The sequence below is a fragment of the Nasonia vitripennis genome, chromosome 2 (genome assembly GCF_009193385.2).
Source record: "Nasonia vitripennis strain AsymCx chromosome 2, Nvit_psr_1.1, whole genome shotgun sequence".
Taxonomy (NCBI): domain Eukaryota; kingdom Metazoa; phylum Arthropoda; class Insecta; order Hymenoptera; family Pteromalidae; genus Nasonia; species Nasonia vitripennis.
In genome coordinates, this window is record NC_045758.1 from 26,703,132 (window position 1) to 26,717,832 (window position 14,701).

Below are 14,701 nucleotides of genomic sequence, written 5' to 3' on the forward strand. Positions count from 1 at the left end.
GAGAGGATCGGAGCGTCACAAAGAGAAACGCATATCGGGGGATGACGTGCTAATGACGAGGACAATATAATATAATGTGTAGCATATAACCGCGTGTGGTTATAAAAATAGAAACAGAGGGTGATTATCGCTGATATTCTCGCTTTCTGCCGCGGCGTGTGCACGCGGACAGAACGAGATATCGATTATGGCGCCTCAACTGGGGCAGCAAGTCATTATATATACCGCCGGGAGGACGCGCAACGAGAGCCAGTAGAATGCGTCGCGATACCGTCAGACGGACTCGCGCGATTGGTTCGCCTGTTCGGCTGCATTCGTTGCTGCGGGCGAGCGTTGCGTGCGAATTTCTTGTCGCAAATTTTTTTAAAATATGATCGCTGATTTATTTGAGGTTATGATAGAAAAATTAATTTTACTGAAAAAATTGAAAATTAGAATTCACAGCAGAGGTATGTGCTTATACATTTTCCCGGCGGCTAATTACTGAAAATTCACGTTGTGGTGAATGCAATTACAGAATAAATATACTTTCAGCCGCGCAGGACTGTATAACAATTCATTTATACACGTTTACTCGCATACATATAGACAGGGGTCCAGTGCACTCATAACGAACTTTTTAACGGGAGTCGATGGACGGCGAAATCGGGTTACAGGTCACTTTGAAGCGGACGACACTCCGCCATTACTCTTAATTTCCGTCAAAGAACAAAAAAGAGCCGCGCGCGCCTTGATCACTTTATAAGTACACGCCTGCAGAGTCGCGCGCCGCGAAATAAGCCTTTCGCGCATGCATACACTCCTCTCGAATAAATCGGATGTTTCTCGGTCGAAAAAACAAAATAAAGTCGTTCCAAAGCAGTCCGAGAGCTTTTCGTATTTTCGGCCGAAAAGAGGAGACACAGAGAGGCGCGGTTATAGGTTATAACGAAGGAAAGGAAAAGAACCGAGAGAGCTGGCGGTGGTACGAGGAGGGAGGACGTGGCTGCAGCAACGGCAGCCGGTAAAACCCTTTAGTCTAGACCGCAGGCGAGCGGAGACGGCGAAGCCAAGAGAGAGAAAGACAATGCGAAAGAAAAGCCCCAAAGCGGAAGAAGAGCGCAGGTGAGAGGGCAAAGTATTTATCAAAATTTAATAAAATATCGCCAGCGCGCGGTGAACGTGTGTTTTATGCGCGACGCGAAGAAAATGCGCGCAAGAAGCCGAGAGATAGATAGGGGGCCGGGGTTGATTGATTTATCGGAAATATTATTAGTCGCGCGATTTGGGGCTACTCTGCGGAGCCATTTTTGCGCGCGCGCGAGAGTGAGCGGTCGCGTCTGGCAAAAAATTAGAGTTCTCTGCGATGCTGCGGCGTGAAAAAAATATTGTCTTTTAACGATTATTGCGAATATTCGAAAAAAAAGTATCGTTATTATCTGCAGGAATTCAGGTCCCATAGATGGATATTATTATGCACTCGATTGCCGTGTGCTCCTGTTTGAAATTCTATCGCAAAGACGAAATTTAGTCGTTTCTTTTACGAAAAGAGTAATTTTTTTAATGCATACGTTACACGTATACGTGTCGCAAACGCAAAGTCAGAGCAGATCGATTGCATAAAAGGACAATATGAAACCCAGAGAAAGAGAGACTTTAGCAAACGCGCGCTCGCGCTCCCGTTCTCTCATTACACACCTGTCATTTTCATACCTTCCCAAGCGGCGCGTATTACTTTCGCCCGAGCACACGCATAGAGAAAGAGAGAGCGTGTATGTATATTCAGCTACGTGGCCGTTTTTTTTACCTCCCTCAACTCGACTACATGCGCGCGGAAGGAAAAAATAAAAAATCTTCGGTGGCGCAAAGGGGGCAAAAAGAAAACCTAACTAAGAGCGAAGGACAAAAGAGAGCAGCGGAACGAAGGAGCGAGTCTGAAAGAGCGCTCGCGCGTTGGTCAGAGTTTTCTGTTTCACAGCACTTTAACGGGAGAATAAATTTCCCCGGCTGCTGCTGCTGCTGCGGCCTTTCGTCCGATGTGGTGCTGCTGCTGCGAGGGGAGTGAGAGGGAAAGAGAGAACGGTAGCTCTCACGGCAGGCCAAGACCGAAAATAAAATTAAAAGAAGGAGCTGCGCAAAAAGAGGATAGAGAGAAAGGAGGTGGGACGGCGAGCGCAGGAGTGAGAACGCATAAAGGGGATGAAAGAAAAGCCCGCGGGAGAAAAGTGAGAACGACGCAAAGAGAGTAGGAGAAAAGTCGGGGCTGGAGAGAGAGAGAGAGAGAGAGAGAGAGAGAGAGAGAGAGAGAGAAAATTGTTGTGGCGTGTGTATAAAAAGGGGCCGAGAGAGTGTGCTGAGATGCAGGCGCGGTGATGAAAAAACTGAGAGATTGTTTTTTCTCGATCCCAGTGCGCTTTGTTCACAGTGGTTGGTATTCGCAATCATAATAACAGAAGAATGTCATCTCGCGACGTTTGCTCGCAAAATTATATTGCGTTTCCCTAGCAAACACAAAGTGTTACATTTACCCTTAGCCTGTGCCAACACTAGATTCGCATGCATACAGTAAAAAGCTCGCCGGGGATAGCGAGAAAATCGCGCTCTCGCGAGAAAATAAGTTTTCTCGAAAAAGGCGCAAAAAGAACTCGGCAGTATAGAGACAGAGCTGCGCAGCAGGAGCAGCGAGAGGGCGAAAGCAAAAAGAGAGAAGCGCCCGGCGTTATATTGGAAAAATTCAGAAGACAGCGGCGGATATAAAACAGACGTAGAGGCGAAGAAAATGCCGGATAACGTCGTGTACAGCAGCGGCAGCGAGGAAAGAGCCAACGCGAAAGAAGAATTTCCGCCCCTGCGTCTCTTTCCTTCTCCTCTCCGCAGCGCTGCATGCAATGACAGATACAAATAAACGATCCGTTGGCTGGGGCGCGCAAGCGCTCGCGACTCTCCTTCTCCTCCGAAGACTCGCTTTCCCCTCTCCACTGTGTATACTGCGAAGCTCTGGCGTTACCCCTTCTCCCTTGCGCCGATGACGACGACAGCGGCGGAGAGCTTTTATAGCTGCGTTTTGTCTATATCCGCGACTCTTTCGCCGCCTGAAATTGCATTGCCCCGGTCGAGCGACGTCGTAAGTTTTAATTGCTTCGGAGGATCGCGTACGCACACTGCGCGGAGGGGAGTGGGTGAAGCAATCGGGATTTTGACAGCGAGAGAGGATGTAGTTCATGCAAGCGAAGAAAAAAGTTTTAGGTGCAATTCGAGAATTTTAGATTGGGACTGGAACGAAACAGAGAGGTATAGGTTATTGCGGGGGATCGTCGTCTAGCTCTCCGTGAAATGGAGCTTTTATGGGCTTCGATGAGTCAGTAGTAAAAGACGGTTTAGTGGAAGCAGTAAAGGTGGTTTCGAGATTGGCTTTTTCCATTGATTTTACTCTTTCGTATATCTCGTGTGTTTCTGTATTCTTTAGGTAGACAGATTTTTTATTCGATAACGTTATGGTGGATTTGGTTCCAGTAGTAACGTAGTTTGCAATGAGATTAAAATATACTTCGCGACTGATGCGACTTTTGAAATTCAACCAACTACCAAGTTACAGAAATCTTTTGTAATACTCTTGAAAATCCTTCTCCAAGCGAACTTTCAACAATTCCACCGAGTAAATTCTCCGGCCGCAAAATTGAAAGTTCAACACGTTCCAGTAGCAACAGCCCAAAGGATCCTCAACTTCCCTTCTCGCGGCAGCATAACTGGCTTCCATCCAGAAATCCATACTTTCTCTCTCCCTCTCTCAGTTTGCACACCTTAATCCTCCACCATCTTGGTCTCATTCTCTTTCGGCGACTGCATCGAGCTGCTTCTGCTGGTGCTGGTGCCGCGCCCCGACGACTCTGTCTCTCTCTCTCTCTCTCTCTCTCTCTCTCTCTCTCTCTCTCTCTCTCTCTCTGCCGAGCGGGGTGGAGCCTACATCGGGCTCGCATCATCAGACGTACATACAGACGTAGAAACCAAACCAATGCGAGAGCTCCGGCCAGGTGCGGTCTTTCTCTCTCCTCCGGCGGTGCTTCGCGCCGCCCTCTCCCTCTTTCTCGGTCTGCGTTTGTTTCTCCGTCTAGCTTTACCGGCGCTGGTGCTGCTGCAGCCGCGAGTACGACGACGTGGACCCGCGGGAGAAACGCCCCCGACGCCCCCACAGTGCCACCGCCTTTTCCCCGCTGTTTCTACTGTTCGCCGAGCGCTCTCTCTCTCTCTCTCTCTCTCTCTCTCTCTCTCTCTCTTATGGATGCTACTGCAGCTGCTGGAGGTGGGCACGGAACTATACGTTGAGGATGACTGAGGAGGCTTTTAGGCTGAGAGAGATTACGTTGGATTTTCGCGAGTTTGGAGCTAGGGTGTGATGTCTCGTGTTGTGAAAAACGCTTAATTAGCTGTCGAGGGACTGCCTCACGTTTTCCAGTAGTTACATCTCGCGATGGTCAGGCTTGGATGAAATATCACTGAAATTACAATCTCAAATACCAAAAAAGGACTCGGCGTGCCTGCCGTCGTCCTTCATGTAACAAGCCTAATGAAAATCGCGTCAAGAAAGGACATGAAAAGCGGACCCCACGAATCTTTAATCTTTTAATTTTCCTAATCCCGTTGGAATGCCCGAGCTTTCATCAAAAAACCTATAAAACTTACCCTCGAGCTCGCCGCCGGAACCGATATAGCACTCAGCACCGAGACCTCGCTGTGGAAAGATGCAAAAAGGAAGAGAAGAAGATTGGGTGGATAAAAAGCAAGCAGAGAAGATAGGACCACCGAGTGTATTGCCGAGAGACGAAATATCTTGATTTTTCTTTAATACTTTTACACTACTTCGTATCTGTAAATGCGTCCACAATTACCACGCGCTCACTCCCTATTCTATCCTATACAGGAATAGATGAGCAAGTTTTCAAAGTAACGATAACTTCCGTCATTTTACTATCATAGTAAATAGGAACTTTTGGCTCTCTACAAGGGCAAGTGCGCGCACAGGTGAGCGTAACGAGAAATTTATTGAATTATTAATCGTGATTCCGTTTATAAAAGCATAAATACGCGGAGTAATTTTGTTAACCTCGATATTTACGGTGAAATGCGCTGGGAATTATATTTTCGTTTGCTTTTACGCGAAACCCTTAATGGAACCAATGTTTGCAGCCAGTGTATAAATAAAATTTCATCGCGAATTCGCTTTCGAGCTTTTAATTTATTTTCCGAGAGAAATAAGCGCCCGCACACGCCGTCTCCCAATGAAATTTGTGCATTATGAAATGCGCGCGAATAAACGAAAATACTTTCATTTCCGCGAATAACAATTTTGCCCTATACCCACAGGATTTAGCGCTAAAAATGCATCCAAAAGCGCGACGGCGTTTCAAAGTTCAAATACCTCGCTGCTTAAAACTAATCCAGCAAAAGCATAGCGACGCAAAGCCAAAAGCGCAGCATCAGTAGCGCGAAAAGGTGCAGCTCGCGCAATCGCACGCAGTCCTCTCTGTGGCCAAAGCTCTTGCTTCTCTCTCTTTCTCTCTCTCTATACCTCTCCGCGCGGAAACGAGTATATAGTAGCGTATAGTACGAGGGAGGAAAACAGAGACGGTGCAGACTCTCCCTCTCTGCGCGCATATACACGGGGAAGCTTTCGGAATAGCAGTAGCAGTAGCGGCGCTGGCACGGTAACACTGCAGCGCGAGAGAAAGAGGGAGAGAGTGTGCCCGGGGCTGAATCGACCGGGCCGCGACCTCACCTCCCGCCGCCGACGCCTCCTTCCTTCCTTCCTTTCTCTTCTCTGAACAACCTACCCCCCTTGTGTAGCAGTCGCTCTTCTCTTCGCTGCTGCGTGCTCCCACCTTTCTGCTGTTACTGCTGCTACTGCTGCTGCTGCTGCTGCTGCTGCTGCTGTTGTTCTGTGTGAACTGAAGCTGCTTCCATCGAGCGTGGTTTTCTTATATGCCATGCTGATGGCGAGGGGTTATTGGGGATTTTCTTGAGATTTTGGATCGCAGCGCAATTTGGGGATGGGATTCGATTACGATTTGGTTGCGACGAGGGCAAAATTAGATTCCTATGCGATTTTCATTTTTGGCTTACTTTTAAAAAATATCTAATAATTTTTCTTATTTTTTTCAGGTAGGTCCCATCACGAAGTCGACAGCAACGATAAGTACATTTACCAAACGAAGTACCACCGCACGTACACTTATCCTAGAGAAGGTATAGCAGATCGACAGGTTGCGCCGTATATACTGCACCTCCGCGCCATCCTAATCATCGTCAGCAATCTATTCCGCTCGGGCCGTCGATATCATCTCGTTCGCGCATACATTGCACACTAAGTCCTCGTCTCTCCGCAGCTCGCTACGGCGTTTCCCTTCCGCCTTTGGCTCGCTTGCGCATTCGCTCTCTATGTATCGAGGCTTTGCTCGGGCTATATATGTACTGGTATATTACTCGCGCGCACTGCATGGACATGGAACGCCGCTGGGCGAAATACTGCTAATGCCCCGCGTGTAGCGGCGCGTTTGCGTTACATATAGCTGCGCTGGCTTGAGGCGACTGTTCCGGTGGCGCCGCGCGCGCGAGGACTGAAACTTAGTCAGCTCGAGATTTGCCTATGTAGGAATCTGATGGTTGCGAAGCACGTATCTTGGCTGCGAATTTTATGCATGGAAAGCACCTTTTTCGAGATCTGTCCCCTCGACGCCTGCATGCTGCTAATTAAACACGCCTCCTCATCTTGCCACCCCCAGAAAGCCCAGTATGCACGCACGCATAAAACATCAAAAAGAAGAAGAAGAAGAAGAGAGGACGACAACAGCGGCGGAGAAGAAGACACTCGAAAGAAAAAAACGATCATACATAAAGAAAGTCAGCGAGACACCCGCAGTGAGAAAGCTCCCGCGCGAGTGGACATGCATCTCGCCCTCCTGAAAGAGAATCTCCCTCGGCCGCTCTCGAAAACAAGAGAGCTGCCAAGAGAAAGCGTGTGAGAGAGAGAGAGAGAGAGAGAGAGAGAAGACGATGTCGCGGCGGAAAAGGAAAAAAAGCAAACCGCAGAGAGCTCGCTAGTCGCTCTCTCGCGCTTCCCCCTGCAGAATACACAGAGAGAAAGAGAGCCGGTTAAAAACGCGCACTGGTGTCGGGGTTCGCGCCCTCTCCGCCTACCGCTGTGTATATATACACACACACACACACACACACATATATATATATAGACGTGGATATATACGCACGCGACTCGTCCCGAGAGGGGGAGGCTTGAAAGGGTTTGCGCGGCGGCGGAGGAAAAAAAAGGAGGAAGTGAGAGAACGAGTGCGCAGCTCGACGCCGCTGGTGTGCAAAGCGCCGCGAATGCAGACGGGCTTTCAGAGATTGCTGCCGCATTCACTTAAGTGTGCGAATATAAATTGAGATGAGAATGAGACGGTTTTGTGTGCGCGAGTAGCTTTCAAAGCTGCCGACGGCGACGCCCGTGTAAATAAGAGAGGTGACACTGCTGCTGTGGCTGCTGCCGTGGATGACAGAAAAGCGCACTCGAATAACAGTATAATCTGTCGATCTAAGCGAATTCGCGGCGATGCTTAATCGGCCAATCTTGATTCGGAGTTTCACAGAGATAGAGATACTCATCGCTCTCCGAGGTCTTGAGTTTTGAGATTTCGAGTGTACTCGTGGCGCGGCTCCTGTGGATTGTCGAGAGGAGATCAAAGTCGTCTGCCGCAAGAGAGAATTGCATATACCGGAATCGCTCGGTTTGTCAAGGCTTTTGTTGATGGTTGCATGCGGCTCTTTATTGGGGTCATATATCTTGGGTACGCGATTCTTGGGTGTGCAGGCGATGGTAAATATTAGGGTTGAATGATCTTCGTCGTCTGTTTTGCTGTGTTGGGTTTTTGTCCTCTTTTTTAACGAGTGTGCGATTTTTATTGTTTATGAAATCGTACTTAAACGTGGTTCGTCAGAGCAGAAGTACGTTGTAATTATTCAAGAGAAATTCGCTCCATTGTTAAGTACATTCTGAAATTACAAATTTGAAATATAATCGCGTTTTGTGTTTAGCTGGAGAGAAATACGTGTATTTCCATACTCATTCAAATTTAATTTAATTTGTCAGGTGCAGACAAGGATATTTTAATTTTGAATGTCGCTGTTTTAGAAAAGTCATACAAAAATGCACGCTCGGCCGGTAAGTTTTCTGGTTCTCAGTAGCGCTAATAGATGGCACCACTTTACAGCTATTGCAGAGTTTCTACATCACGTTTTCGTATACAAGCTTAAATATGGAATTGAATTAACTTTATTGCTGTATAAAATAATTTGAAAATAAATTATTAGTTTCATATTTAATGTTTCGTTATGAAATGTATAATAATAATAATAATAAAATTAATAATGCGGTGAATTATATTCTATCATCAGTATATTTACAAAGCTTATATTTTTAAAATAATTTCGATTCTCCTTAATAATTTTTTGAATGAACATATTCGAAACGAGAGAATCACTGAACCAGTTTCTGCTTAACATTTCAAATTTTAAGGGAAACGCGGTTTCCTGCAACGCATTATTAAGTTGATACATTTTTCTCAGCATAAGTCTCCACTACAATTATCACTCTCAAAAGGCCGCAATGCAGCCAAAATCGGCTTTCTCCATTTTTTTCCCCGAAACCTCAAAAAGAGCAGCAATATAGAACCAAGAAAAAGCGCGTCGATCACTCGGTTTGACAAAAAATCAGGCGCGCAGATTTCCAAGCCGTGTACGTAGGGCGACTCTTGATCCTGCAAGCAGCAGCAGCAGCAGCGGCAGAAGAGCGCTCTCGAGATGGAGAGCGAGGTAAGGTCGTAAATGTTTTTATTCTTCGAGAAAGAGCGCATTATACACAGGCCGTGCCACGGCGAGCGCGAGTAACGTCCGCCGGTGCGGTGCATAAAGCGAAAAAAAGGCGGCTAGCGGCAAGTAGCGTCCCGACGTCGCTGCCGCTGCTGCTGGACTTAACGACGTTGGCCTTTTTTCAATATGCAATAAAAAGATCCGCGACGCGACTCCCTTACGTACTGCAGTTCGCTGCGCGCAGGTACTTCGAGCGAGATGTTTTGTATGGGGTTCGAGGAGAGCGCGAGAGAGAGTTGTAGGGGTGGCGAGTATTTGTGCATCGGCTCTTAATGAACTTTTGAAGAGAAGTTTCAACTTCACTCAATTTCAAGCCAATCTATGAGATCTCGTCGTCGTGCTGAAATTGTAATTTTCCGCGCAAATGCGAAAGACACAGAGGTAAAGCACTTTCATCGTCGAGCGTACACATCCCGCTCCAACAAAAGCCAGCGGCAGCCTGTTTCCTCTTCGCTCGATCTATATATATATATATAGACACACACACACACAGGAGGCCATCGGACGCGTGTCAATACCGTCACGTCGACTATATCGAACCGCTCGCTCAACGCGACCAACAAGTCACACAGCAGCGAACACGCAACGAGAGAAAGCGAGCGAAAAAAAGCCAAGAGGCGACACGAGCGAATCGAGCCCCCGAGACATTTGGGCTGAGTGGCTTATTTGCATAGCCGACCTAAAATCCCGCTACCCTCCCGCGGCGCGTGCACCCCCACGCGTATATAAGGACGAGACAGCCGAGCCGCACGTATAATATCCACAGTCATCGCAGGAGTCAACGCAACGCGATAACCCGACATAAGGTGGCCGCGCGGCGGCTCCCGCGATCGTTTAGCACTTCGACGTAATTTTTTCCACTTCCACAGGCCACCCCCGCATCGAGAGCCGAGCACGTTTCGTCCGATGTATAGGTTCTATTTGCATATAGCCCGTCAGACGGGCACGTGCGCACTGTCGATCCCTCCGTCGTGCCTTTTTTCAGCCTCCGCTTTATCTACCCGCGCCGTTGTGGCATTCGATTTGTACGTTTCGCGGGCTCTCCGCACCCCACCCTTTTGCGATGTCGCAGTGGATTTATGTCGATTATTCGAGAGTTTATTCTTCCCTTTCTTTTTTTTGTTTGAATGGACTGTTTTCGCACTTAGTATCAGTCAGCGCGGTTTATGACGAAGAATGAGTTCAGAAATTGGTAAATGATGTAAGGGTTATAGATTTTTTTTACATAGATGAATAATTCCTTCACGATTTTTAAAAGTATTTTTCAGTTTATTTAATTGATTCGTATACGTGTGAACTTTTTATTTGGTTCAATTAACGGAATGCAATTGAATAGCTGAATTCGATTACCTTCGGCCCTCTTGACTCCCACTCGTGCTCAAACATCATTCTCGCCGTAAAAATACAATTTCCACCCATAGTTGCACAACGTACTATTAAAACGTTTTTATTTTCTTTACTTTCCAAGCTTAATTTTTATTTGAAGAAGAAAACAATTCTCTTTTCCCGCCATCCTTCTTACGCTGCTTATCTCATTTTAAATTCCATTTCTATTGACTCTGCAAAATCGATCAGCTCGTCCCGAACCCATATCTTTTCCTTTTTTATTTTCTAATCGAAGGAAAACACTCGAACGTAATTATTCTCACATTCGCCTCACAGCGGCGGCGAGAGAGCGAGGGTGAGAAAAATAAATGACAAGTGGCGAAACGTGAACGCGCATTTATTTATTTTACGTTTAACGGCGACTTATTGATTATTCATAGTAGCTATTTGTTTTGTAAATACATACAAAAGATGATTTCAAGAAAATATTCCCACGCGTATATAGTCTCGCTTTTTTTTCGAGTTAAATTAATATTGATTATCTGTAAGGTGACTTGAGAAGCTAAGAAGAATGGAAAGAATCGTATCTTGAAACCGCAAACTCGACCGGCTCGGTAATGAATAAAGATTATAATTGCGTTTCTCGACGTCTTCGTCCTCGTCGTCAAGAAGAAAAAGAAGTTAATCAATCATGAGAGTTTGTCTTCTTCCCGTTTTTTCTCTTTCTCGTCTTACAGTGGGTGCTTTTCTTCCTCGTCTATGCCTATAAAATGTTCTTGCAGAAGAATTTAATATTGATTTTATTTCGAAAATAATTTATTGAACAAACCAAACAATTTATAAACTAAGAAGTATGACTAGTTGATAGTTAATATATTATTATAATTTTACGGAAGTGCTCTCGTGTGCTGAATATCAATAAGGAGCTTTTAAAGGCTTGATTACAAGCTCTTCGATCTGAACTCGTGGTAGAGTACCGAGAACATAAACTATAGCGTCGGCAATGTCTTCGGCTTCCAAGAAATCAAGCTGATTTATTTGTGGAATGTCCTCAACTATCTTGTCTGTCATTTCTGTTTTAACGGCTCCTGGGCTAATATTCTAAGGAATATTGAGAATAGTCAAACGTTTCAATTTATTTTTGTCTTCTGAAGGTTATGATATAACATACAAATATGGAAAAAAAAACAATCATATTACCGTCACTCGAATGTTTCCACCATACGATTCTTTTTCCAAAATGTTTGCTAGAGCTCTTACAGCAAACTTTGTTGCTGGATAAATGTTAGTAGAATGTTCTGACGGAATCTGACTTAGACGATGACCAACCACGCTGTAAACGAAAAATAAATAAATAACAGTATTTTAGTGCCAATTATTTTATAAAGTTAGATTCGAATTCATTTTTGAAATAGCATTCATACCTGTTGATCATAATAATATGTGATTCTTCGCCACCTTCTTTCATTATAGTAGTTGCTATCTTTGAACAGTACAATAATCCGATGAAATTAATATCAACAATTTGTTTTAATTCAGTGAAGCTAAGATCTGTAACATGAATTTAAATAATTAATAAACATGATTCAAATTCAATCTGTTTTGGCTATATTTTTCTTTGTTCGAACCGGTGACTTTTCCAGCTCTCTGTATCCCAGCGTTGTTTATGAGAATATGAACAGATTTGAGATTTTTCTTTACCCATGCAAAAGCTTCATCAATTTGTTTCTCATTGCTTATATCACATTCCAATGGGTAAAATCGGCCATCTCCTTTTACGTCTTTCATATCACTCTAAAGATATTTATGGTTTGTGAACAAATCTTATCACGTATGTTTTAGTCTTGAAAATATATATTGGAATTTTGATGATTAATACCTCCATTTTTGACTTCCTCCTTGCAAGACCAACAACAATTAAACCATGATACACCAAAGCTTTGGCTGTTGCCAAACCAATCCCTGAGGAAGCTCCAGTAATAACAGCTACTTTTCCAGCCCAACGATACATTTTCTTGAATAAAAATTTTGACTTATTTAATATTGTGATCTCGCATGCGCAATAATTTGTCAACTCATTACTATACAATCTTATCAAATTAATTAATTATCTGAAATGATGCATTTTTTTTGCCTTGATGATTATGCACAAACGTTAGTATTAAACTAGAAAGGCCTTCGTTCGCCAGTACATTATAAGCACTTCTAAAAGTTAGTTGTATTAAATCAGAATCACTCATGTTACGTAGACATTTTTTAAATAATTAGGAAATTCTCATTTATAAACAGTGTTGTTAAGATTGTATATCTAGTAAAGTGAAAATTCAGTATTTCCATTATTTAAACAGTCAAATAAAATGATTATTTAATACTAATAATCAACCTTACATTTGGATTACTTAAGATGTCACTCTGGCAATGCTTGAAAGCCAACTAAACAAGAACGATTATTTTCATTTATATTTATATAAGTTGCAGGTGATGACATAGATACGGAAGCCCGGTCACGGCATCTGTAGGTAGGCATGTTAGTTACAGTTGTGACAGTGAAGAAGGAATTCCTCAAACTCGATAAGTAATCGTTGCCACTTGTAAACATGCTCGCTGATGCTCGCGGAATATAGCATCCTAACCTGAAACCGGTGTTTTCTAGATTCTACAACTTTTCGGAACAATATGGTTAGTAAGTTTTGATAAACTTTTCTTTTATAAAAAAATCATAAACGATCAAAGTTTATTAAAGCAAAAATAGTATGAATTTTATTCTCAATATGATTATAAACTAAATAATTAATTATTTTAAGACAAATATAATTAAATCACATTACAGAGATGTCAGAGTCCAAACAGTTTAATGCAGAGGACTCAATCACAGTCCTTAGTGGTACTGATCCACCCATGATACTGCCTATAGAGAATAGTACTCTGACTTTAGAATGTTTGACAACATACTTTCCAAATGCGAATGGTCTGGTGTGGACTTATCAAACAGGAAGATGCCATGGATTGGAAATAAATAATGGGCAGATGTCCATAATACCACAGATACGTACATACACGGTACGTTAGGCTAAATGTTAGTTAGACTCTTTATTAAATCAAAATATCTAATTCAAGTCCAATTTATCTTTTACAAATTCAATTTTTCTTTTCTTCCAGTTCAACAAAGAAGTAGTGATGCTAGTAACGTTAGCAGCAGTAGCAGTAACGCAAACAAATCCTCAGGCATTGTGAAAGCTGCTGATTCGGCAAAATTGGACCGAATCATTTTTTACAGAAAAGTGATTGAAGGTAAAGATGTTGGGGATGTGCCTCCAATTATGTCAAAACTTAACAAAGTATCTGAAGCTAAAGATGGAAGATCTAAGGTATATACATGTGTTTAATATATTTAAGTATTTCATACTCGTACAATTTTGCAATATCTTACATAGTTTTCATACTTGATAATTGATTTTATTTACAGAATTCTGGCTTGAGAAAAGCACAAAAGCAAGAAAAGTCATATTCTACACCTAAACTGAAGTACGTAAACATAGGATGGAAACACAGACAAATTGGTCAGAAGAAGTATTTACATAGAAAAAATATTAAAAATGAAAAGTCAAGAGAATGAACATTAGATATCTCCAAAGTATTTACAGTTAGCGATATAATCAAATTAGGTATCGAAGAATACTCTAATGATCAAGTAGCAAAATTTACATTAGAAAATACTGAAGTTAAATTAGGATTTTTTCCTTTCCTTTGCCTTTCAATTCATTCATTATAGCTTGAATTATTTCATGTATATCCTCCTGGATATGCTTTCTGTTTAAATTTAAGGATTTTATGATTCGTTGCAAATGCCTATAAGATATATTGAAACCTTCTACTTTCAAAATATCTATTATTTCGTCGTACGAATAACCTTGCTTAAAATAAACTTCTATAATTTCTTCTCTCGACGGCATCTATGAAAAGCATATATATATATATATATATATATATATATATATATATATGTAGATAGAATATGTAGATGTAATAATATTGAGAAAATTGTGTTATTATAAATGACTTTACAAAGAAATTCACTAACCTTTTCAGTGTTTCAAACCATTGTTTACATTGACCAACAGTTTATATTTCACTCCACGGAAAAAAATGGTTAGTTGCGATAACCAAATTGCTTGGGAAAATACGCACCAACTATTTTGTTGGTATCATTTACCAAGTGGACCTAGTTAAGAAAAATTGGTAACCATAACCAACAGTATGGTCGTATTTTGAGTAGTCGCGAGGCGACAAACACTATTTAATCTGGGTTATCTTATTGGTACGTAATACAAACAAAATATATCGACAGTGATAATTAATCTGTCAGTACAACCAAGATAATTGTTGGCTCAGGAATAATGTAGGTCTGCTTACTAAGAAAATAGTCAAGTTTGTTTTCAGAACCAAGCAGAAAAAAATGTTTCCTCATCTTTTTACT

The 14,701-nt window shown here is 42.8% G+C and overlaps 1 protein-coding gene and 1 long non-coding RNA gene across 4 annotated transcripts; one reads left to right on the forward strand and one right to left on the reverse strand.

Annotated features, from left to right (window-relative positions):
• Window positions 1-743: 743 nt before the first annotated feature.
• On the forward strand, window positions 744-14,296 carry LOC116416356. 3 transcript variants are annotated; one of them, XR_004226797.1, is made up of 5 exons: window positions 744-1,104; window positions 12,697-12,903; window positions 13,055-13,300; window positions 13,384-13,592; window positions 13,691-14,296. It is a non-coding gene; the product is annotated as an uncharacterized LOC116416356 (long non-coding RNA). The 3 variants fall into 3 exon arrangements; XR_004226799.1 differs by having other exon boundaries at window positions 13,055-13,284; XR_004226798.1 differs by having other exon boundaries at window positions 12,703-12,903.
• Window positions 11,023-12,746, reverse strand: LOC100120843 (farnesol dehydrogenase). Its single transcript, XM_001604931.6, has 6 exons — window positions 12,613-12,746; window positions 12,104-12,238; window positions 11,853-12,018; window positions 11,649-11,775; window positions 11,425-11,557; window positions 11,023-11,325 (listed from the first exon to the last, which is right to left on the reverse strand). The coding sequence occupies exons 2-6, from the start codon at window positions 12,233-12,235 to the stop codon at window positions 11,140-11,142; spliced, it is 744 nt and encodes a 247-aa protein (XP_001604981.1). The 5' UTR covers window positions 12,236-12,238; window positions 12,613-12,746; the 3' UTR covers window positions 11,023-11,139.
• Window positions 14,297-14,701: the final 405 nt, after the last annotated feature.

What these genes read in the sequence shown, in the direction of transcription:
- LOC100120843 (XM_001604931.6), bottom strand. Translation starts at nt 12,235, where the DNA reads ATGTATCGTTGGGCTGGAAAAGTAGCTGTTATTACTGGAGCTTCCTCA. An exon ending in GGAGGAAGTCAAAAATGGAG is followed by an intron (nt 12,019 to 12,103) that starts GTATTAATCATC and finishes AAATATCTTTAG; the next exon opens with AGTGATATGAAAGACGTAAA. An exon ending in GAGAGCTGGAAAAGTCACCG is followed by an intron (nt 11,776 to 11,852) that starts GTTCGAACAAAG and finishes TTCATGTTACAG; the next exon opens with ATCTTAGCTTCACTGAATTA.